The 25,176-nt window shown below is 40.3% G+C and overlaps 1 protein-coding gene across 1 annotated transcript; it reads left to right on the top strand.

Annotated features, from left to right (window-relative positions):
* The first annotated feature begins 8,230 nt into the window (after window positions 1-8,230).
* Window positions 8,231-23,856, top strand: LOC140116584 (SH2 domain-containing protein 1B-like). Its single transcript, XM_072133073.1, has 4 exons — window positions 8,231-8,471; window positions 11,880-11,943; window positions 21,721-21,904; window positions 22,607-23,856. The coding sequence occupies exons 1-4, from the start codon at window positions 8,338-8,340 to the stop codon at window positions 22,663-22,665; spliced, it is 441 nt and encodes a 146-aa protein (XP_071989174.1). The 5' UTR covers window positions 8,231-8,337; the 3' UTR covers window positions 22,666-23,856.
* Window positions 23,857-25,176: the final 1,320 nt, after the last annotated feature.

A 25,176-nucleotide genomic window follows, 5' to 3' on the forward strand; every position in this document is an offset into this window, starting at 1 on the left:
CCGGCAGACGATATACCAGGGAGGCTGTGACCAATGCATTTCCCATCCTCGGCTTATACTCGAGTCAATAGGTTTTTCCAGGTTTTTGTGGTAAAATTAGGGGCCTCAGCTTATACTTGAGTATATACGGTAGTTATAAAATTTCCACTTTTTTTTACTGTCTGCTTCCCCTTTTCTGTAGCACCCACAACCACCAGCCTCATGTGATGGTATGAAAGTTTATTAACTTTAATATGAAATCAGTGGCATGTTTCTAGGTGTTAGGGTGAATAACGTGACCATCCCCCATCGAAAATCACTCATCCTCATACTCATCCCTCAGGAGGCTTAGTGGGGCAAAAGCTGGTGACAAGTTAAAGTTTCTATGCAATAAATGTTTTATTTTACTGTTTTAATGCAATAAACTTCAGATTAAATATAAACTTTAGACTGCTGAAGTGGCCAAGTGGCCCTAGGCCCATCTTAAACTTAAATATGTGATGTTGTTCAGTAGTAAAAGATGGTAAAATAATATGTGAGGGTGTGTTCAACCACTCCACTAACAACAACTGATGAAATAGGCTCACACCACTCTGAGACCATTGACCCTGTTTAAGCATGCTATATTTGAACAAAAAACAATTCACAAAAAGAAACCTCCAATTTGAACAATTTTCATGTTTAGGCAACCAGGAAACTGTGGCTAAAAACAGATGAATATTTTTACAAGCTTTTATATTTAGACTTAACCTAAAATATCCGGAGTGAACAAAAACAGGAAATATGTAAAAGTTTTACATCTAGAATGCATCTGAGCTAGAGACAGAATTAATTGCCATAACACAAGGAGACCAATGCAAAATAATTGAGAAAATTCTAAAGTGCTGTGGTAATAATATATATAATTAGATTGCTAAAGTCACATTTTGTGTTTAAGCACAATTTATTTTAACCAAAGGTATCATAAAACGTTCTAACAATTTGTGAAGAAAGCACTGAAAAGAAGGTTCCTCATCAACCCCTTCATGTTGTCACAGATGCTTTCTGCCATCTACCTTTTTGAAGCTTTCACAGTTTTTTTTACCGCTCCCTACCAATTGTGAGACATCACATTTCCTTCTGTATATTGGATTCCTTGACCTTGTTTTCAGACCATCCATTTTGCCTACTTACTGTACTGCATTTTCTTCTTTGTCCTGACCCATGTATGTCGACTAGACTGATCATTCATCTCTGTTTCCCTCTGTCTCCTAAAAAATCTCTCTCTTCTTACTTTCTCTGAACAAGTACTGATACAATTGGAGACTATGGATGTTAAATCCAGGAAACAAAACTGGGGCGTTTTGAACTTCAGTCTAAAGTTCCACCTGCTGGTGGTTCTGGGCCTGTAGTCACCAAGAGGCTCTGGTCTCTCAGTAAATGCGGTCACAAACTCAGACTTGCAAAGTTATTTGCTATAGTCTCTGCCAGTTTTCTGCCTGTGATTATAGTAAATGTGGAGTGCCGGGTGTTCATTCACCTGCTGCCCTCTGTCCGCCCTGCTCCCTGTTCGCCTCGCTCCATGTCTGCTCTTCGCCCCCATGCGCCTTGTAGATCAGAGAAGTCAGAAAAATGGCGGGGAGGGGGAGATTCATGTGCTTTTTCTACCAGAAAACTGCCAGAAAAGCCATAAAGAATCTCACCCACTGTCTCCAGAATTCCATGTCTGTAAATCAAGACACTTCCAGCAGAGCTGCCTCATAATTAGTCCAAGTCATCATTGGCAAACTTCAGTGTTTTAGTTTTAGTTGGGGAAGTCCACTCAGGAAATCCAGTATCTTACGAATCAGTTAACAAAGGCATATTACCAGTTTTCGGAGATAAGTCTGTTTCTGAACAGGTTCTGATAGATTCCAGATCTGCAGAAAATTTTACATTTTTGCATTTCTCTCGGCTTTAGGGCTGAATTTGGTAAATTATTATAGGTGGTGATAGTAGCAATCCCTGCATATAGCAATATTGACACAGATCATGCTCAGTGCTGGTCCTGGTATAAACGAGAAAATTAAAAAATGAAAATAATTTCGATAGTAGCACAGCAGTGAGAAAGAGGAGATTTAATAGTGCACACAATGATACAATCCTTGTAATATAATATCTAGAAAATAGTAATTCATAAACCAATTAAAAATATGTACACATTAAAACATTGTTAACATTATTCTATGCAGTGATAATAATAATAATAAAGAAAGGGCCCTTAAAAGAATAGAAGGGGATAACTATTTTAGTATTATTAGTATTATTTAGTATATTTAGTATTTTAGTATTATTTAGTACTATTTTTTGGTGGTTTCTAATGTTTTTAGTATACACTGACAAAAATGTATGGGCAAGCGATAGTGTGAGTAATGTTTTAGTATGCCCAAGTAGATCTTTGCTTTGTATGTGAGACAGTGATTCTAAAACACCAGTATACAGTACCTTAGATAAACTCTTCACCAATATGGAAAGTGACACTTTACTAGGGTAAATCAATGGATTTGTTGTTGATAATTGTTGTGACTTAGAAGTACCAAATGTGCTAGTATGAGGTATGAGCACATTTCCAATCAAGTTCATGTAATTGTATGACAGTCTATTGTGCTCTATGTTTCTCTTGTAGTATGCAAATTGCATATGATTGCAAATTATTGTATACCATGATCGTGACTGTGGAGTTCATAAAGACCAAACTGCGTGAACTCTGCTGTATATGTCTGCTACACGTCCGGTAAGCTTGTTCTTAGTGTTGGTCCGGCGTGTGCCTCACATTAGTAGTTAGGAACTCCTGGGAGGTCTGTGTGTGATTTTTGTGGTGGTCTTTATTTTGTCTTTTTTATTATTTTTTTTAAAATAAATTATACATGGTCCAAATGCGGGAATCCCGCTTATTAGCAGTAAAAATTAAAAGAAAAAATTCTGCACAGAATATACACATATTCTGCAGATGCAGATTCTTGTCACACCATAAACCAAAAACAATAAGTCATACATTAATTAGTACTCTAGGTAATCTGACAGTAGTATATACCAGAAAAGCCAAAAACCTTTTTAACAAATCTCAAGAAATACAAAAAAAAAGAGGAAAAGAGGAAGAAAACAAGGCTACAGAATAATTAATGAAAAATAGTCATCTATATTACACATAGAAAGCATAAACAAAATACATATAAAATATGAGTGCATCACAGGGCGAGATACACAATGCTCGCCAGGTAATAGGTCCTAAATAAGTAAAGTATAAGGAGAGTAATACAGATAATAGATAATACAAAATTACAGAGACAGTTAGAATATGACAAAAGGTAGCAAAAAATAAGAGCTAGTATACAGATACCGTATTTTTCGGCCTATAAGGCGCACCTCTGATAAATGCCTGCTAAGATATCTAGGTTCATATATAAGGCGCACTGGAGTATAAGGCACAGGATCAAATGCAGTACCTAAAAATGACCAGCAGGTGGCAGACCTGTGCACAGTTCAAGCCAGCTACTCTTCCCGGGAAACTTGTCTTCAGCGTGTCAGAGAGCTCCGATCTCAGAGGTGTGGCTGCTGGGGGTTAATGCAGGGTGATGCAGCAGGAGTTAAGCGGTCTCCCCTTCTCCTTCCCTCCTTAGCCAGGGTGTTATTCCTGTGGGGTTCCCTGTGGCTCCTTCTCTTTCCCCTGTTACAGGGCTGTCAGGTATGGGGGATTGTTTACCGATGATGATGATGATTGCCTTGTGGTCGGCACTATGGCAGCTCCGGTCTCTCCGTGCTAGGGGAGGGCAGGATGGGCACAATGTTAGTTGTGGTGCCAGGGCACTTCAGGAGCTAGGGACCCTGTATACTGTGTGGGAAGGTGCAGGAAATTTCTGTGGATGGAGCTATTAAACACTGGTAAATGTACAGTACATCTTGTCTGTAGTACATTTCTGTATAAGTTCATATATAAGGCGAACTGGCCTATAAGGTCGAAAAATACGGTACATGCCAAACAAGCAATAGCTGCCAAACAATATGGGCCCTGAGTCACAGGAGCGCAGCACAGCCAGTGATGAACAAATAAGTGCCAGAAGGTAGCGAAAATGTCGCTAGGGTGACAGGAAGAAGGACTACTATTACCTGGCGTGCAACCCCGACACGCGTTTCAACCGCAGCAGGTCTTTGTCCCTTCTGTGACTCAAGGCCCATATTGTTTGGTAGCTATTGCACACTTCTTATTTTACTGCTTGTTTAGCATGTATATGTATACTACCTCTTACGTTTTGCTACCTTTTGCTATAGTATAACTGGTATAACTCCATAGTACTAAACTAATCCAGTTACATCAACCAGCATGATTTATCTGGTGCAGAATAAGACTGTGGAGTCTGCCTGACAATTTTTACACATTCCCCTCAATAACTACTGGTTGACTATGTGCTGGGTTTATGGATGAATGTTTCCTCAATTTACAATAACAGAGAACCACTTGTGCCCATTGGGGCAGATTTACTTACCCGGTCCATTCGCGATCCAGCGGCGGGTTCTCTGACGCTGATTCGTGTCTTCCGGCTAATCACTAAGGTAGTGCGCTCGGTGTCTACCAGGCGTCGCTGCTGCGCTGAAGTCCGCCGAGGTCCGGTGGAGTTCACCAAACTACGCTGGGTGCATGCCGGCGCCGATGCGCCACAATCCGATCACGTGCGTCAAAAACCCGGGGCAATTCAGGGGAAAACGGTAATATTCGGGAAACACTTTTGCCTGGGGAAACCTTAACATCACAAGTGCAGAAAGGAGCTTCAGCATCTTAATGTATCGGGTAGGCTGCTGCGCAGCGTTTATTCTACACAAGGTAGGACCCGGCATAGAAATAAATGTAGCCGGCGACTTTTCGCATGTGACTTTTCATTACCGGCCGGCCGCACCCCTCCCCTTCCTGCCCCTTCATGACCCACTGGCATGAAGGTGGCAGATTAGGGCAAATATTTGCAAGTGCTAGCAATAAGCTGATGTGGCGCAGAAGCCCTGATAACTATGCCCTATTATGTGTGTACTGTTTGTCTAGTGTGCCCTTAAGGCAATTAAATATAAAATTTAACCTGTGTTGCTATTTTATCTCGATCCACAAATACTGGGTTGATAAGATTCTGTTTCACTGAAGCTAGTGAAAGGGGGTCAGCCATTCAGGGTTGTTATTTATAATTGTGCATTATCCAGAGGTTGTATGGACAACTCCAACTGCTTCCTGCGCATCCTAGAACCCATGTGTTCTGGGATTGTCTATAAAAGGATAATTAATTGGTCTTGTGTACTTTTCAGGGGTCTGAAAACGTCCAATTTTGTTACAATCCAATTATGGGCAAAAGCAGCAAAACTCTAAATATATATATATATATATATATATATATATATATATATATATATATATATATATATATATATATATATTTAAACAAAAAGTGTTGTAGCAGGTAGCAGCACTCGGTATAAAGGATATAGGTTGGGTGCACATCCCAGGACGACGACCACGAGTCCCTCTCAATTGCAGGATAAAGGAAGATGGCAGCACTCCAAAAAGTAGCGGTTTATTCAAACATGTGCCAAACAGCTACGTTTCGGCTCCTATGGCCTGGAGCCTTCATCAGGCTTGATGAAGGCTCCAGGCCATAGGAGCCAAAACATAGCTGTTTGGCACATGTTTGAATAAACCGGTACTTTGCTTCACAATTTTTGGAGTGCTGCCATCTTCCTTTATCATATATATATATATATATATATATATATATATATATATATATATATTGCCATAAAAATAGAATCTGATAGAAAAAAAAGTTGTTTAAAGGAAATCTACCATCAAAATCAATAATGGATAAACCAGGGACACTTACTCATAGATCCAGGCACCATGACTGTGGTAATCTTCTTCTTAAATTTGTTATCCATGGCCTTCTTCCTTCTAAAATAAACTTTTAAAATTAGGCTACAATCTGACTTTCCAGACTGTTACACTGTGTGCAGGAAGTGCTCACTGCACAATTGATAAGGGAGCAGAGGAAGGGTAAGACAGTGTAACAGCTTGTAAAGATTGATTACAGGTGAGACGGGTGGTCATCTGTGACCTGTGATGGTGTGTAATTGTCTCATTTTAAGAGACAATTAGGAATATTCAAATTTTATTATATTTACAGTATATCTAATATATAAAGCTGAGTGGGTATATAGGTGTATAGGTGTACAGTCATGGGCATAAGTTTTGAGAATGATACAAATGTTAATTTTAAAAAGTCTACTGCATCAGGTTTTATAATGCCAATTTGCATACAATCCAGAATGTTATAAAGAGTGATAAGCTTAACAGCAATTAATTGCAAAGTCAATATTTGCCAAGAAAATTAACTTTTTCCCCCAAAACACATTTCAACTTCATTGCTGGCCTGCCTTAAAAGGAGCAGCTAACATCGTTTCAGTGATTGCTCCAGTAACACAGGTGTGAGTGTTCATGAGGACAGGACTGGAGATCAATCTGTCATGATTAAGTAAGAATCAAACCACTGGACATTTTAAAAGGAGACTGATGCTTGGCATCATTGTTTCTCTTCTATTAACCATGGTTATCTCTAAAGAAACATGTGCAGTCATCATTGCACTGCACAAAACAGGTATAACAGGCAACAGCTAGATTTGCAACTCAGTCAACAATCTATCGCATCATCAAGGAATTCAAGGAGAGAGGTTCCATTGTTGGCAAAAAGGCTCCAGGGCGCCCAAGAAGGACCAGTAAGCCCCAGGACCGTCTCTTAAAAGTGTTTCTTTGGGATCGGGCTACCAGCAGTGCAGAACTTGCTCAGGAATGGCAGCAGGCAGGTGTGAGTGCATCTGCATGCACTGTGAGGCGGAGACTCTTGTAGCAAGGCCTGGTGTCAAGGAGGGCAGCAAGGAAGCCACATCTCTCCAGAAAAAACATCAGGGACAGACTGATATTCTGCAAAAGGTACAGGGAGTGGACTGCTGAGGACTGGTGTAAAGTCGTTTTCTCTGATGAATCCCCTTTCGGATTGTTTGGAACATCTGGAAAACAATGCCTTTTTCAGGATGATGGAGCACCTTGCCATAAAGCAAAGGTGACAACTAAATGGCTCAGGTAACAAAACTTAGATATTTTGGGTCCACGGCCTGGAAACTCCCCAGATCTTAATCCCATTGAGAACTTGTGGTCAATCATCAAGAGACGGGTGGACAAACAAAAACCAACAAATTGTGACAAAATGCAAGCATTGATTGTGCAAGAATGGACTGCTATCAGTCAGGATTTGGTCCAGAAGTTGATTGAGAGCTGCCAGGGAGAATTGCAGTGGTCCTGAAGAAGAAGGGTCAACACTGCAAATATTGACTTGCTGCATTAACTCATTCTAACTGTCAATAAAAGCTTTTGTTACTCATAATATGATTGCACTTGTATTTCTGTATGTGATAAAACATCTGACAAACATAAAAACCAGAGGGCAACAGATCATGTGAAAATATAATATTTGTGTCATTCTCAAAACTTATGGCCATGACTGTATGTGTGTCTGCTAAAGGAATCTGCACCGTTGCATTTACAATCACCAAATTTTGCACAGTTGTTGGGAACGTCTGAGACCGAGCTCTGAGCCGAAATTTTTACCCCAAGCTTTCCAAAATCCACTTATTACCCACCATATACAGGAGCCATTGTCTGCTGCTGCTGTGGCAGTTGGAAACTGAGCCGTGATTGGCTGCTGACAAAGTGACAGTCTGAGAAACAGACAGTCACGGGAATGACAGTGCCCGAGAAGGACAGTCACTGGATTGAGAGTGCCCATAACCAATAGTCGCTGGAATGAGAGTGCCCAAGACTGACAGTCGCTGGAATGAGAGTGCCTGAGACAGACAGTCACTGAAATGAGAGTGTCCAAGACCCACAGTCACTGAAATGAGAGTGCCCGAGACAGTCACTGAAAGAGACTGACAGAGACAGTCTGAAACCGTCTATAGATACATATAAAATATTTTTGCTAGGCCATTCTATTTGGTTACAGCTAAGAGCAGTTATTTACTATTCAAGGCAACACTGGGAGCTACAGCTAGTTTAACATAAAAATTCAAAGAAGCAATGCATTTCTGATTGTATATTTCATTCACACATTTTGCTCAACAGTTCTGTAAAGAACAGGTTTTTTTTATATTGCCTATTTCTTGTGGTCACTCTAGACTCTAGCCATTCCAGTCTGCAACTTCCTGTGTGAAGAGCTACAAGTTACTTCTGTGATACACACAGCCTCTTCACTTATGTAGCCCAGATAGCAAACTAGGTTATCTGTACATTTCAAATCATTCTGACCATTACAAATGGACCTGCCATGCTACCATGGTAACATAAGTATTAAAACCTGTGAAAATCTTCTACTTCAAAAAGGAAAGAATGGATCCTACCTGCTAAGGGATAGCGAATCTGTTCCTGGAGCATTGTGCCTATGTATCTTGTAAGTACATTTTTCATTTTCCCAAATATCACTTGCATAGAAAGTATTACTATGAACTCCATATAATAGTAACAAGAGGATCTGAAAAATCCTAAACAAGAAAAAAATGTCCAATGTCATGCACTGCAATTTACACCTGTCTGATCTGTGATTGTGGCTCAGCTTTTCTAATATAGATTACCTAACCTAAGTTCTATACAAAAATTGCAATACTTTTGCAGACTTTTTCCAATTACAAATTTTCCATGCCAAAGCCATAACCTTATACATTTCAGTGGACAGCCAAATGAGGCTTTGCTTTATGCAGATTTCTCTCAATAATGACAACATTGACTATTTTTTTGCATTTAAGTATATATACCACATGTATCAACTCTAAGGGCTCTTTCACATTGGCATTGGTGCTCTGCTTCAGTTGCACTTCCGTTGCATTTGGTCTCCATTGTGTCTCTCCGTTTTTCTTCCATTTTGTCTCCCTGTCCACAAAAAAAACTGAAGTTTTAACATTTCTTTGAAAACATCAAACCTGTTTTTTTAGCCTCATCATCTAGAAAAACCAGATGTTCCATAAGTTTATTTTTGCGGACCCATAGATTTTTGATTGCCTTCTGTGATCTGTATCAGTGAAAAAAATAGGACATGTTTTATAATTTTTTCCACGGACAATGGATCAGTGAAAATACAAGCCAATTTGAAAACACCCATAGAAATCAATGGCTTTGTTAGGCATGTGTGAATTTCACGGACGTGAAAAACAACATCAATGTATAAGAGCCCTTAGTTATGAATTAATCTATGAGTAGATTTGATCTCATCTGTTCTATTCTTGTTTAACTACTAAACTATCTATATGTGGGTTTATACAGATAAATGGAGCAGAACGGACATGTGTGGCTGTCTGCTTTGCTCATCTTGGGGAGCAACTAGGGGTTCGATGGAGTTACCACAGAACCCATTAGACCCCCCATTCATGTGATCTGTGGGGGTATCAGCTATTAGAAGACCACTTGTTTTGCGGAAAAACCCATTAAAAGTTTCCTTCAATCATTTAAGGGTCACATTAGAAACTAATTATTAGAAACTAATTATTTTAGTACCTTTATTTCAACTTTTGATTTCCACTTTTATTATCCTTTTCTATACCTTTTTTTTTACATGAATCCCTCTTACATGCCCACCCAAGTTTTCTGTAACTTTATTCTTTATTCTTCAAATAGGTATATATGCCAAATAAGAAGATAACATTTTAATGAAAAATTTCCTTAACGCTCTGCGCCATAGCTCTACGGCGCAGAGGTGCAGGGAATGTTTGAAGAGGGCTCACAGGCTGAGTCCTCTTCATACAAGGGTGGGGCTTGTTGCATATTGCAGCAAACCCCCACCGGTAATAACCGCGGTCGGTGCTTGCACCGATCATGACTATTAACCCTTTCATTGCCGCTGGCAAAGTCGCCGGCGGCATTTAAAAGACGGCAGCGATCGGTTACCATGGTAGCCTCGGGTCTTCGTTTGACCCGAGGCTATCTGGCTTCTGCAGATTCGTTACAATGAGCCAGTGGCTCATTGTAATGAATGAGCTGCAAAAATGCCATATATTGCAATACATAAGTATTGCAATATATGGCAGAAACGATCTGACCATCTAGCATGAATGTACCCTAGATGGTCTAAGAAATAGTGAAAAAATAAAAAAAAAGTTTAAAAAATTTAAAAAAAATTAATAAAATATTAAAAATTCAAATCACCCCCTTATCCTCGTGGAGGATATCTTACTGGTTGAAACAAAGTTGCAATTGGCTAATTAGTTGGCTACCTAGATAGGGTTACCTCCTTTGCATAATAAAATGGTTAATTCAACCGCCACCTCATCCTTCTCCCCAGGAGATATTGGGGCACATTTACTTACCCGGCCCATTCGCGATCCAGCGGCGCGTTCTCTGCACAGGATTCGGGTCCGGCTGGGATTTAAGATGGTAGTTCCTCCGCCGTCCACCAGGTGGCGCTGCAGCGCCGAAAATAATCTTAACGCCCCGGAATGCACCATCCCATAGAAGGTGAAGGTGAGCGCTCCCCAAGCGACACATTTTCGGTTTTTAAATGCGGCGGTTTTTCCGAATACGTCGGGTTTTCGTTCGGCCACGCCCCAGATTTCTGTCGCGCGCATGCCGGCCCCGATGCGCCACAATCCGATCGCGTGCGCCAAAAACCCGGGGCAATTCATGTACAAGCGGCGCAAATCGGAAATATTCGGGTAACACGTCGGGAAAACGCGAATCGGGCCCTTAGTAAATGACCCCCATTGTCTTTTCCTGCTCCCATCTACATCAGATGTCACTTATAAGACATCGGAAATAACTATTCCTTGTAAACCAAATTCGAGAGTTAAATGTGATTGTAATAATGCTAAAGCATCCTTCCATGTTAGATCAATGCATGTAATCCTCCACCTATATAAAAAAAATTATATAAAATATATGCCTACGATAATTTTCTCATCATGGAAGTTAATATTTGCATATGTTTTTACAGAATGTCATCTTTCTGCAGCAGATATTAAAAATTAGTCCTAGAATCTTTTCATTAGTTTGTTAATCTCACTAGTCTCACAACAAAGAATCCTAATCTTTGTCGGTGTAACAGTAATCCTGCATGCCAAAAATAGCTTTAAAGGAAATCTACCTGTCCATGCCTGTCCAGCAACAGTGCAACCACAACCAGGCTTGGAGCTAGCTGTCAGACTAGGTAAGTGGTGGCAAACTCACCCTGCGACATCCCTGTGGGCTAAGGCCCTGCCTAAAGCAGAAGTCAAAGCACAGAATAGCAAACAAGATAGCAAGAGCACTAGATACACAGGTAAGACTGAACTAACCAGCAAGGTCTGATGGGAGTAGGCAGGTATATAAGGCAGTTCCCGGACATGCCTCCAGCAGCACACTGCAGGAACTGTCAATCAGGCTAGTAACCCTTCCTGGGCAGGGCTGAAATGCTAGGAGCAGTTAATCCAAGCCACAGTTCACACACAAATTAATACCACTATTCTGCCAACTGCGGATAGTGCAACGTTTTGCCGTGGACGTTGCACTACCATTTTAAAAAGCTGATAAACACCTACACATACTTACCTGCAGTCAACTTGATCTTGATCCCAGCGGTCTTTTTTACTAAGCTTGACACACCGGGATCACCTAGAAAATTAGCATAATTAAATAATTAGCAGCACGGAGCATGGGTACAAGAGGCTAATCATACATACCCCCTCTCGCGTGATGTCACCTCCCATTCTCAGCAACGATGTCTGAAAGTGTTCTTTAATTTTGATCAGTGTTTGTCATACATTGTATATATTCAACAGAATATATATATATATATACTATAATTTTACTCATGTTCCAGTGTATTTCATTAAAGGTATGGAAGATTGATCTATACATACAGAATTTTTCCAACTGTTAATGGACAGTACACAATTCAGGTAAGATATTATATATGTACTCATAATGCATGATATGCTATGAACATTATTAGTATCTGTGTTTTTCAACCATTTGGCATTAAGTGTTTCGAAAAATATTGCATAAAACAATTTCATCAAATTTTGTATATAGAGCTCCCATAAAATCTTTTATTTTATGTCCTATTAAAAAACAATGTAACTAGTAGTGAAGTTAATGGGGTACATTTACTAAGGGTCGCACGGCGCACTTTTGTCGTACCGTGCATGTTCCTCATGACTAAAACGGCTAGTCCTTTTGTGGCACTACTCCACTGGCTTCCATGTGACACAAACTAGAGGGCGTGCGGTCAGTTGGTCGGACCGAGCACCGTATTTAACTTTCAAATTGTGTTGCACAACCTATGTTAAAGGTGCACCACACAAAAGATGGTGAACTCTGTCGGGACACTGCTGGGAAGCGCCAGATTAATGATTTCTGGTGAATCACCAAACGCAGCACTATAGACGGACAATGCACTTTTAGTGAACTCTCCGAATTTGTAAGTGAATGTGCCCCAATGTCTTTATTTATGAGTTATTCTCTCTCATCTGGTTCTCAACTATTGCATTCACAAACTGTGGGGGATTTATCATTGGGGTATTTGTCTATGTTTGGTGTTGTTTTGGTGCAGTGTGGCAGAAATGCTGTTTTCCGATTTTCCATAGCGCCAAATGAACATAGGACATAGCAAAGTCACTTTGACAAAGAACCTGCTTGCACCAAATTCATTATTTGCATTGACTGGTTTTCACAATAAGACTGAATTCATGATTTTCAATTTGACGAAAATTTCTGTTTAGGCGCAAGATCTGGTGCAAATTTACACCAGTCCCCACCCTAGTCTATGTTGCGACTTTTGATGGGTTTTTTTTGTGCGACAAAAAACCCACAGAGCAAAAAACACTGGCAGCAGATTTATCTATGGCCACTTCAATGAATCTGACTGCAGCAGAGCTCCAAAGACAGACATAAAACTGTCATAAGCCAGTCCAATGATACATTACCCCTAATGTCCTTATTCATCAAGGAATATAATGGGGAATATTCATCAGGGCCTCTGAGCCACATCAGTGGTGTAGAAGCCCTGAAATAGTTGCAAATGCTAGCTTATTGCTAGCACTTGCAATTAGTTACCTTCATGGTGGAGGCGTAGAAATAAATGCTGTGTAGAACCCCAATGCATACATCAAGAGGCTGAAGCTGCATCTATATGTACCTTTCTCTCCTTTTAAACAGGGAGAAGCTAGGGGGAGAGCAGGATGAGTTATAACTCTCCTGCTTAAAGGTAACCTGTCACCACATTTGCACATATACAGCCAGCGACAGGTTCCTATGGAGCTCTATTAATTGATTGACAGCCTTCTTTTACCTAACAATTGTTTCCCTTACATCCACATAAATCATATTTTATCTTAAATTACCTGGAATCAGAGGAGGGCTTGTCCTGCTTGGCCAGCTTCCATCTAATTTTCCTTGTGCCTAATTAAGGTACAGTGCCTCAATGTAACCCTTTAATCGGCAGGCATTGTTAGTCAGGCTGGTCAAAATCTGATGACAGGTTCTCTTTTAGCCCCTTCTATATCAGTGCTCAGAAATGTAAACAAAGATCCACAGAGAGTTTTCAGACAGCATTAAAGTAGTAGTAGGAATGAATAACTTGATTATCATTCAAAGATTATTATTAAGGCAGTAAAAGCACTTGGGCAATTTATGTAAAAGAGTGGCCAAGCCCTTTAAGGAAACTGTTATCAGACAGGATTCTAATCTACTATTCACAGTGCTGCAATGGAATGTGTTTTGTTTGAGGAAACTAATCTGTTGGCCCAATCCCATGGCCTGAACACCTCTCAAAGGACAGGAGTTATTAAATTCTTAATTTTAATATATATACGGTATATATATACAGTTAAGTCCAGAAATATTTGGACAGTGACAGTTTTCGCGCGTTGGGCTCTGCATGCCACCACATTGGATTTGAAATGAAAACTCTACAACAGAATTTGTAACGTTTAATTTGAAGGGTTGAACAAAAATAACTGATAGAAAATGTAGGAATTGTACACATTTCTTTACAAACACTCCACATTTTAGGAGCTCAAAAGTAATTGGACAAATAAACATAACCCAAACAAAATATTTTTATTTTCAATATTTTGTTGCGAATCCTTTGGAGTCTGGAACCCATGGACATCACCAAACGCTGGGTTTCCTCCTTCTTAATGCTTTGCCAGGCCTTTACAGCCGCAGCCTTCAGGTCTTGCTTGTTTGTGGGTCTTTCCGTCTTAAGTCTGGATTTGAGCAAGTGAAATGCATGCTCAATTGGGTTAAGATTTGGTGATTGACTTGGCCATTGCAGAATGTTCCACTTTTTGGCACTCATGAACTCCTGGGTAGCTTTGGCTGTATGCTTGGGGTCATTGTCCATCTGTACTATGAAGTGCCGTCCGATCAACCTTTGCAGCATTTGGCTGAATTTGGGCTGAAAGTATATACACTTCAGAATTCATCCGGCTACTCTTGTGACCCAGTGCCATTGAAAGCCATGCATGCCATACCATGTTTTACAGAGGATGTGGTGTGCCTTGGATCATGTGCCGTTCCCTTTCTTCTCAAACCTTTTTTCTTCCATTCATTCTGGTACAGGTTGATCTTTGTCTCATCTGTACATAGAATACTTTTCCAGAACTGAGCTGGCTTCTTGAGGTGTTTTTTGGCAAATTTAACTCTGGCCTGTCTATTTTTGATATTGATGAATGGTTTGCATCTAGATGTGAACCCTTTGTATTTACTTTCATGGAGTCTTCTCTTTACTGTTGACTTAGAGACAGATACACCTACTTCACTGATAGTGTTCTGGACATCAGTTGATGTTGTGAACGGGTTCTTCATGCGGCGATCATCCACCACTGTTGTCATCCGTGGACGCCCAGGCCTTTTTGAGTTCCCAAGCTCACCAGTCAATTCCTTTTTTCTCAGAATGTACCCGACTGTTGATTTTGCTACTCCAAGCATGTCTGCTATCTCTCTGATGGATTTTTTCTTTTTTTTCAGCCTCAGGATGTTCTGCTTCACCTCAATTGAGAGTTCCTTTGACCGCATGTTGTCTGGTCACAGCAACAGCTTCCAAATGCAAAACCACACACCTGGAATCAACCCCAGACCTTTTAACTACTTCATTGATTACAGGTTAACGAGGGAGACGCCTTCAGAGTTAATTGCAGCCCTTAGAGTCCATTGTCCAATTACTTTTGGTCCCCTGAAAAAGAGGAGGCTATGCATTACAGAGCTATGATTCCTAAACCCTTTCTCCGATTTGTATGTGGAAATTCTCATATTGCAGCTGGGAGTGTGAACTTTCAGCCCATATTATATATATAATTGTATTTCTGAACATGTTTTTGTAAACAGCTAAAATAACAAAACTTGTGTCACTGTCCAAATATTTCTGGCCCTAACTGTATATATATATATATATATATATATATATATATATATATATATATAAGAAGATTACCACAGTCACACTGTCTGGATCTATGAGTAAGTGTCCCTGGCTTACCATGTTTTATTTTAATGGTAGATTTTCTTTAATGTCTGCCTACACCCGTCCTAGCCAACCCTTATGTCTCCCCAGTGTCCCCCTAGCTAACCTTTTATACACCCTAGCAAACATTAATGTCTCCCATAGCTTACTAATCTCTGCCTACACCCCCAGCCAAAATAATGCCTCCACATTGCCTCCGTAGCTAACCTTATGTCTCCCCTTTGCCCTCTAGCTTGTCTAATGTCTCCCCAATGCCCCTAGCTAACCTAATGTTTCACCAAGTGCTCCCCTAGCCAGCCTAATGATTGCCCATAGAACCCTAGCTAACCATATGTATGGCAACATCCACCATAACAAACCCTCCATAGCCAACCTAATGTCTGCCTAAACCCCCCTGACCAACCTACCCACATCCACAATAGCAAACCTAATGTCTATCCACATCCTCAATAGTCCACCTAATACCTGCCCACTCCCCCAGTAGCTACATGAATGTTTCCCCAGTACTTCCAGCTCACTTAGTGTATCTGCACAGTTCCTATCCCACCATGCCTAAGTGTACCTAGTTTTACCTCTTAGACCACAAGGCCTCCCTAACAACCTAATACTAGATTGAATAGTGACTGCTGGCAGCTGTTACACTACACTGAGAACTGATGACATTTATAAATGTATGTATAAAATTGTATCAGTCCTTGTGTGATGAACATACAGGAACAAGGGAGAATCACATGCCAGATTTTGTCCTGTTCATCAAGCCATCTGTGAATCCCCCATCAATATCCCTTACTTCCCCCTAGCCTTATCTTGTAAAATTAAGTTCATTTACAAGTTCATAGAAACTTTCTACTACAAAGGCTGCAGAGGAACTCTGGCTCTGTAGGAGATAGCTGTTAATTAACACCTTTTGCAGCCACAGTGACTCTGAAAGGCTTGAGCAGATTTTACCCCCATTTTTAAACCAGAACAGAAAGGGTTATAAAATATCAGACCAATACGTTGGTAGGGACAGTTATGGAGTAATGGTCCATCACAACCCAAGGGCAAATACATTTTTGCATTTGGTATTGTCAGGGGACATAAATCATTAGGCTGTAGCATCTTGGGACCATAGCAAATGGGTCAGGTTTGGTATCAATGCGATCCAGGGATTCACCCGTATCCAATGATACCATGATACTATGACTTCTCCAAGGTTCTGGACTTTATACCAGGTAGGAGGGTCCTATAAGCCCTCCTGGGGGTGTGAAGGAGTGTGTCTGCACCTAATATAATCAGTGCATGTCCCCATGTCCTAGAGCTTGCATGCCGGCTTCACTACATTTAAAGGGCCAGGGCGCCATCAAAATTCTATTTAACCCAGCCTCTCCCCACACACCCTGCTGGATCTTTGTGCCTCCTAGCCTTAGAGAAAGCTTGTTTCTGATGCCCTGTGCAGTTATCCTGATTTCCCGTTGTGACCTTGATTCTGTTCCTGACCTTGCTCTTGTGCTGCCCATCCTGACCTTCCGCTACGTCCCCGACTTTGATCCTGTGCTGCCTGTCTCAACCTCCTGCCTGTCACGGCCTGCCTGCTGACGATTTTGGCTTACGACTCTATATTCGCCTGGGCCACCACCGCGGACAAAGTCATACATGTGGAACGACCTGGTGGTACCACGCCACAGCAAGTCTAGCCCGCTTTGCAGTGGGCTCTGTTGAAAACCGGGTGCCACTTCCAGGTGTCAGCTTACGTCACAGTTCACAGTGGTCCAGAGGATCCACTACCACTGATACTGACAGTGCACCCCTGATGCCCCAGGTCTTTCTTCTGAGAAACCATTTACCATCAAGTGCAGGAAGGATCATTAAGTGTGGCCTATCAATTTCCATTAGGCCCACACACAAGGTAACTAACATACGAGTTACTGACAGGGCCGCATCTGCCATGAGGCGAGATGAAAATCTCGCCTCAGGCGGCAGAATGCGGGTCCCTGTAAAGGGCGGCGAAATTTGCCGCTCTAAAGTGGGCGATTCGGGCGTCCATTAATGCCCGAATCGCCCACCAGCTAAATAAATCGCGCCTGTCTCTTTAAGACACAGGCGCGATTTATATGCGGAGCGACGCAGCGCCTTTCCGGCAGCTGCGCGCTCCGTCCTAAGCAGTGACACAGGCGTCATGACGTCATGCGCCTGTGTCACTGCGGAGCCGCGGCTCACAGGAAGACCGGAGTGAAGGCCGCGTGAAGACCGGAGCCGCGCCGAGGGAGCAGCTGCCTGCAGGTGAGTATGATTTTATTATTTTTCAAGTACTTTAATTAAATGTAGCTAATAATTAATACTGGGGGGGGGGCGCTATATAGGGCTAGAAAACGTTTAATACTGGGGGAGGGGGGGACGCTATAGATATCATATGGGGCCATAATTATTTTATACTAGGGGGGGGGTGCTATATGTATTATTTGGGGCCATAATTATTTTATACTAGGGGGAGGGGATGCTATATTTTATTTGGGGATTTGGGGTTATAATTATTTTATACTGGGGGGATGCTATATGTATTATATGGGGCCATAATTATTTTATACTGGGGGGGGATGCTATATATTATATATCACTAAGCTGGGGGCTGTATATGGGATATATGGGTATATGGGATACAGTATATTACTAAGCTGGGGGGATGTATATGGGATACAGTATATTACTAAGCTGGGGGATGTATATGGGATACAGTATATTACTAAGCTGGGGGCTGTATATGGGATAAAGTATATTACTAAGCTGGGGGGCTGTATATGGGGTACAGTATATTACTAAGCTGGGGGGATGTATATGGGATACAGTATATTACTAAGCTGGGGGGCTGTATATGGGACACAGTATATTACTAAGCTGGGGGCCTGTATATGGGATACAGTATATTACTAAGCTGGAGGGATGTATATGGGGTACAGTATATTACTAAGCTGGGGGGATGTATATGGGATACAGTATATTACTAAGCTGGGGGGATGTATATGGGGTACAGTATATTACTAAGCTGGGGGGCTTTATATGGGGTACAGTATATTACTAAGCTGGGAGGCTGTATATGGGATACAGTATATTACTAAGCTGGGGGGCTGTATATGGGATACAGTATATTACTAAGCTGGGGGGGATGTATATGGGATACAGTATATTACTAAGCTGGGGGATGTATATGGGGTACAGTATATTACTAAGCTGGGGATGTATATGGGATACAGTATATTACTAAGCTGGGGGGATATATATGGGATACAGTATATTACTAAGCTGGGGGATGTATATGGGGTACAGTATATTACTAAGCTGGGGATGTATATGGGATACAGTATATTACTAAGCTGGGGGATGTATATGGGGTACAGTATATTACTAAGCTGGGGGGATGTATATGGGATACAGTATATTACTAAGCTGGGGGGGATGTATATGGGATACAGTATATTACTAAGCTGGGGGATGTATATGGGGTACAGTATATTACTAAGCTGGGGATGTATATGGGATACAGTATATTACTAAGCTGGGGGATATATATGGGATACAGTATATTACTAAGCTGGGGATGTATATGGGATACAGTATATTACTAAGCTGGGGGGATATATATGGGATACAGTATATTACTAAGCTGGGGGGCTGTATATGGGATACAGTATATTACTAAGCTGGGAGATGTATATGGGATACAGTATAATACTAAGCTGGGGGGATGTATATGGGGTACAGTATATTACTAAGCTGGGGGGCTGTATATGTGGGGCAAGATTTTATTTAAGCTGTAGGGGATCTGTATATGGGAGCTGTATATAATTTAATTGGGTGGTGAATAACGAGGCCTTTAAATATATGAGAGCAGGGATAATGAAGGGATGTTTTATATGTGTGGAGAGTGCGGTCAGTTGTGTTGTGAGGGGTATATACTTCATACTGTAAGTGACTGTGGTATTTTTAGGGACGCCGGGTGGAGATGCTGCATGGAGCTGAAGATATCTGGCTGTGAATTCACCCTTGATACGTCATGGATTGGAGAACCCGGAATAAAGTCCTCCTGATGGAAGAGATTGTCATCTATAAGGTACTAGATGTCACTAATGCCTCTCAGATCCTGTAGTCAGTCACACAGTGTCAGGGAGCTGTCTGTAGGGTTGTTAATTGTTAGTAAAGTTTTCCGCATTTACTTAACAGGGAGCGGGGGGGGGCAGCATTTTAATATTCGCCTCAGGCAGCAAAAATGCTAGAATCGGCCCTGGTTACTGATACTTGTAGTTCTAAATATAGAACTTGCTCTTTTATCTCGATCAACGAACCACTGAATGTCTAAATTCAGTGAGTGGTGGCATCGCAATGCTGCTATAGACAGTAAGTTGTGAGTCATTCTTTGGGAGAGATGCTGTGCCACGTTGTACTGCTGCCATAGACAGTCAGCTGGAGCTGGAGTTTAACCTTCTGCACAAAGGTCTTGTCCCAGAGTTTTAAAGGGAAAGAGCTTTACTGTCCCGCACTTGAAAGAATGTTGTTGTCTTTATCAATACTATCACTTGTTGTAATTAGGATGGAGGTAGAGATATAAGTTTACTAACAATACTTTCTACACTATTTTAGCTTACAAAAATAGCCAATTCTGTCTCTGCTTTGGGCCAATTGGCATCAGCCTTGAAGGGTTTTGCCTTATTCTGTATCAACATGGTATAATTGAAGAGGTTATACTTGATGGACTGATGTCTTTTTATAACCTTATTTATTATTCAGTATCCTTGCATCAGTTTTGCCATTAGTTTAGTTGACTTGAGGTAAAAAAAGACTGATGCCAGCTGACATATGTGAACATTATCAAACATTCCATCCAACACAACATACATGGACTGGAAGTCAGCTTCTCTATTTATTCCTATGAGACTCCAATGAATCCTCCTATAGGAATTAGGGCCTGTAGGAAGTATACAGTTCAAAATGTAGCCAGCAGCAGTACTTAGGAGATGAGCAAAGATCAATTAAAAAAAAATAATAAAACAATACCGAATATGCCAGCAAGACCCAGAGCAAGCACTAGGAAGAGGTAAATTGATCTTCTTATGTCTTCATGTCAAAGTCCCAGTCCAAGCCTGATTGGACCAGCTCCCTTGACATTTTTTTTTTTAAAGACTTTATTTTCGTTTTTCCAAGAACACAACAATGTACAAAGGCAAACATCCATCTGAAGGAAGAACAAGTACAAACATAGCAGATGGCTAGTCAGCACAAAAATATCAACATAGGATAATCACAACCGCCATTGATACAGAAACAGAGAGCTGGTTGCCCCCACAAGGGGCACCCCTTCCCTAAGGCTACATTCACACTAACGTATGGGGGACGTATATACGGCCGACGTATATACGGCCGATATACGTCCCCCATACACTTCTATGGGCGCACGGCACCCTACGGAAGCGGTACAGTGCCGCACACGTGAGGCACCGTACCGTTCCGTACCCGGGAAAAAGATAGGACCTGTCCTATCTTTTCCCGTAATACGGCGCCGTGCGCCATAGGTTGCTATGGAGAGGGGCGGGGGTGAGCTGCGCTCACCTCCTCCTCCTCTCCCCGTACACTGCCGTTGCCCGCTACGGTACGGTACGGGCGGGCAACGGCAGTGTGAATATAGCCTAAGGCGGAGAACGCTCATTCACTCAACCATTCACACACCACACAGACAGAGCTATTCCACCTCCACACCCGAAGCAGTCTGGGCTGTCATCCACCTACCCCTGATTAGCTCCCCTGACATCTAAGCCAATAGAAAACAGCAGTGGAGGAATGTGAATGGGGAATACATCTGTTCATCATTACTAGCTTAAGTGTCCGCAGCACAGAACCAAATCAGCAGGATACAGGAATGAAATAGGCCAGTGTTCAAATTAGTGCAAGACACAATGTAAACTAAGTACAAATCATAGTCAACAGCACATCCTCTACAATACTTTATGGACAACTGATGGCGATGAAGTCCAAGCAGGACTATTATTTATATTGTGTACCTTTTAGGAGAGAATGAAATCATTTTGTGCTACAGGAAAACAGATTATTTTTTATTTATTGCAATAACATGTACAAAGCATAGTAAATTGTGGCAGCTAAAATCATAGAACACAACGCAAACAAATAACCTATGTTTGTTTTCTATGATAATGCTTTTACCATATTATTTTGCCCACTTCAGGCAGCAAAAGGGGTTGAAGAAAAGTTGTTCACAAATCTAAGGAAACTCATATCCAATTATGAAAAATCGCATCAGGGATTAGTATGTAATCTAATATACCCTGTCAACAATGAATTCAGTGAACAAAAACAACTTCCATTGAGAAATTCCTTGAAACGTGTCGTACTGGAGGAAACCTATGAGGGTAATTACATTTTTTTCAGCTCTAAGTTTGCAATTATTTTGAGAAGTAGGATTTCTATATATAGCATGTAAAGGTATTAATGTTACCAGAATCTTTTCTCAGTGATTTGTTCACTATAACATATATTTTTACATTTTTGTTTTTCCCAACAAATGTTTGTGTATGGACATTGCCCTATTTCACACTTAATTGAATTCCACCTCACCCATCTGTCTCCTGCTAATTTTCTGCTGAGTTATAGACCGTTAAGCTAGTAGTGATGAACTATTGGATTCCCCATTCACATTACTCCACTGCTGGTCATTTTTATTTTGGCTAAGATGTCAGGGTAGCTGGTCCAGTCACGCATGGACTGGGTCTTTGAGGGATTTTCAGTTCACACCTGCATTCAACAGGTTCTGTTCCCTATCCATTGTCAAATAGCAGAAAAAAATCATACAACAACCAGTGCCGTTTTCCACTATTATAAAGGAATTGTAACAATAGGTAACCTACCTTACATTGAAGTCAAAGTAGAATGGAAGCTGAACAGTTTTCCACCTACCTACTGTTCTTAGTTTTGGAGGGTTGAATGCAGGTGTGAACTGAGGCCAATTTGACCAATTTGTAAAATAACCAATAATAAAATGTCCAACAAGTGAGAAATATAAAATGCAAAGTTCTTTTGCTACATTTAACAATCGACATATTCATTTCTTACAGAGATAGATGACAGAGAATATGTGGATGTCCTACCTTCGTGCCAGCAGATCAATGACTAAAAGATATTCAAAGAATTGAAAAAAACTACAGTGGTTCCCAAAAAATAACAACCTTTCCAATATAAGTTTACTAATTGCTCTCATGTCTTTTGTGCCTAAGTTCTTGCATCCTCACTATTTCTTGTGTTTAGGCTCAGAGTTCCCCACAAGGTGGCAGTTTAAACCACCAGTTACCCCAACTCCCCCACGGCATACCCAGTACATTGGGTTAATCAGATGACTTTTAAGTGTAGTGACAAGTATACGTTCTAGCCAGGTCCCATCTTATTGATGTACCCCTGGATCCGCAATCATGAATTATGCTGCAGCATCTAAATTTATGTTACATATCTAAAATGGTTCTTGTACACAGTCAACAGGTTATGGACATACACTAGAGATCAAAATTAGAGAACAAACTATGATCATTTGATTTTTTGACAGAAATGATGAAATCCCCATTTATCAAAATTTGATGGATGTTTTTGTAAGGGGTACACCATGCCACTAGAACAGTGTTTTACTGAATTAACAAAAGTATATCAACATAAAACCTTTATTGTGTAAAAAACTTGATGATCATAATAGGAGAACAGCAATGACCGTAGCAGAGCAGATTATAATGACATTTTCTGAAGGTTACAGCAGTCACCAATCAGTAGGAAGTACAGGCCTTTGCTCTGAATGACTTCAGCACATCTGTGGCCACAGGACATCACTAGTCTATCACACTGCTCTGGTGTGATATTGATCCACTCTTCTTCCAGTCTCTTCCACTGTGCTGTGACTGTTGTAGGTTTTCTTGGTCGTTACTCTGTCACAAAGCATTTTCCAGATGTTTTCTATTGTATTTAGATCAGGACTCTGGGCTGGAAAATTCATTGTTTCAAACTTTTCCATTTTGACCCCTTAGTGCTGTGGCCCTTTTTCATTTTTGCATTTTCATTTTTCATTACCCACCTTCAAAAATCTTTTTTCCATGTAAAGATCTGGGTGATGGCTTGTTTTCTGCATAACAAATTGCACTTCATAGTATTTAATATTCCATGCCATGCACTGGGAAGCAGGAAAAAAATCCAAATGCAGCGAAATTGCATTTGCACCATTTTCTTGTGGGCTTGGATTTTATGGTTTTCCTTGTGTGCCCCAAATGACATGTCTGCTTTATTCTTTGGGTCACAACAATCACGGTGATGCCAATTTTGTATAGGTTTTATATTGTTTTCATACATTTACAAAAATTAAAACCTCCTGTACAAAGATTTTTTTTAATTTTGCCATCTTCTGGCACTAATAACTTTTTTTATACTTTGGTGTACAGAGCTGTGGGAGGTGTCATTTTTTTGACTTTTAATTTTTAGAACTATATGATCACTATCTTGATCACTTTTTATAGATTTTTTTTATATTTTTCAAAATGGTAAAAAACTGCAATTTTTGACTTTGGGCAATATTTTCAAACAGGGTTAAACACAGTAAAAAAAAAACGGTACTATAATTTGCTAAATCAGGCATTTTCAGACCCAGTGATACCTAATGTGTTTATGATTTTTACTGTTTATTTATATGACTTCTAGTGAAAGGGGGGTGATTTGATTTTTTTTTAATATATATATAATTTTTACCCCTCTGGTACTTTAACCAGTAGAACTAGCTAGCAATTTTCTCTGCATTATCCTGTCCTCTTTTGCATTTGTCTTTTGAGGTAGACCAGTTTTCTTGGGCGGTTGAATGAGTCTGTGATGTTGTAAATATGCAATGTTCTAGAAATCCTAAACTTGGAACAAGCAACTTCTCTTGCTGTGACTGATAATAACATCAGCCCATGAGATTTCATCTGGACAACCTATTGTCTGAGGTTTCAGTCATTTTGGAACAGCACACCTTTTTTCCACCGTCAATGAAAACTGGAAAGTTAGGCTGTCAGGTAAATAGGGTTTGTTAGATAATTAAGGAAATTAGCACAAGGTGCCATATGTGAAGCGGTTCTCTAATTTTGATCAGTGTTCTTCATTTATCAAATTTACATTTTTATTCTGTTGAATATATAACATTTATGAAATAGAAATAGAAGATTAACATGGCAGTTGATTTTTGTGCTGAAAAACTTGGCTTATACTTGAGTACATATATATATATATATATATATATATATATATATATATAGATATATAGATATATATGTAAGAATTTGAGTGAGAACGTTATAACATAGGTATAAATAATGGAGGATGGTGTGAAATAAAAACTTTATTCTGGAATATGTGTGTGTTAGATATAACTTTATGGACATGTTGTGGGTTCTGGTGTTAATATGTAGCCACATTAGGCGAAGAGGATCGAATGTTCATTGTTTTGCCCAAAAAAAAATACCATCACAAAATAAAAGGTAATTAGATAGCAAGTGTATTCTTATATTGTTCTGGATAGGAGAGGGTTAAAAACATGAATATTAGTTGATATCATCCCTTGTCAAAATTTAGTAACATATAAAGTCAATATTTACATTATCTGTGAGGTGCAGCTTTGTCT

Source organism: Engystomops pustulosus, chromosome 2, assembly GCF_040894005.1.
Source record: "Engystomops pustulosus chromosome 2, aEngPut4.maternal, whole genome shotgun sequence".
In the NCBI taxonomy this organism is placed as follows: Eukaryota; Metazoa; Chordata; class Amphibia; order Anura; family Leptodactylidae; genus Engystomops; species Engystomops pustulosus.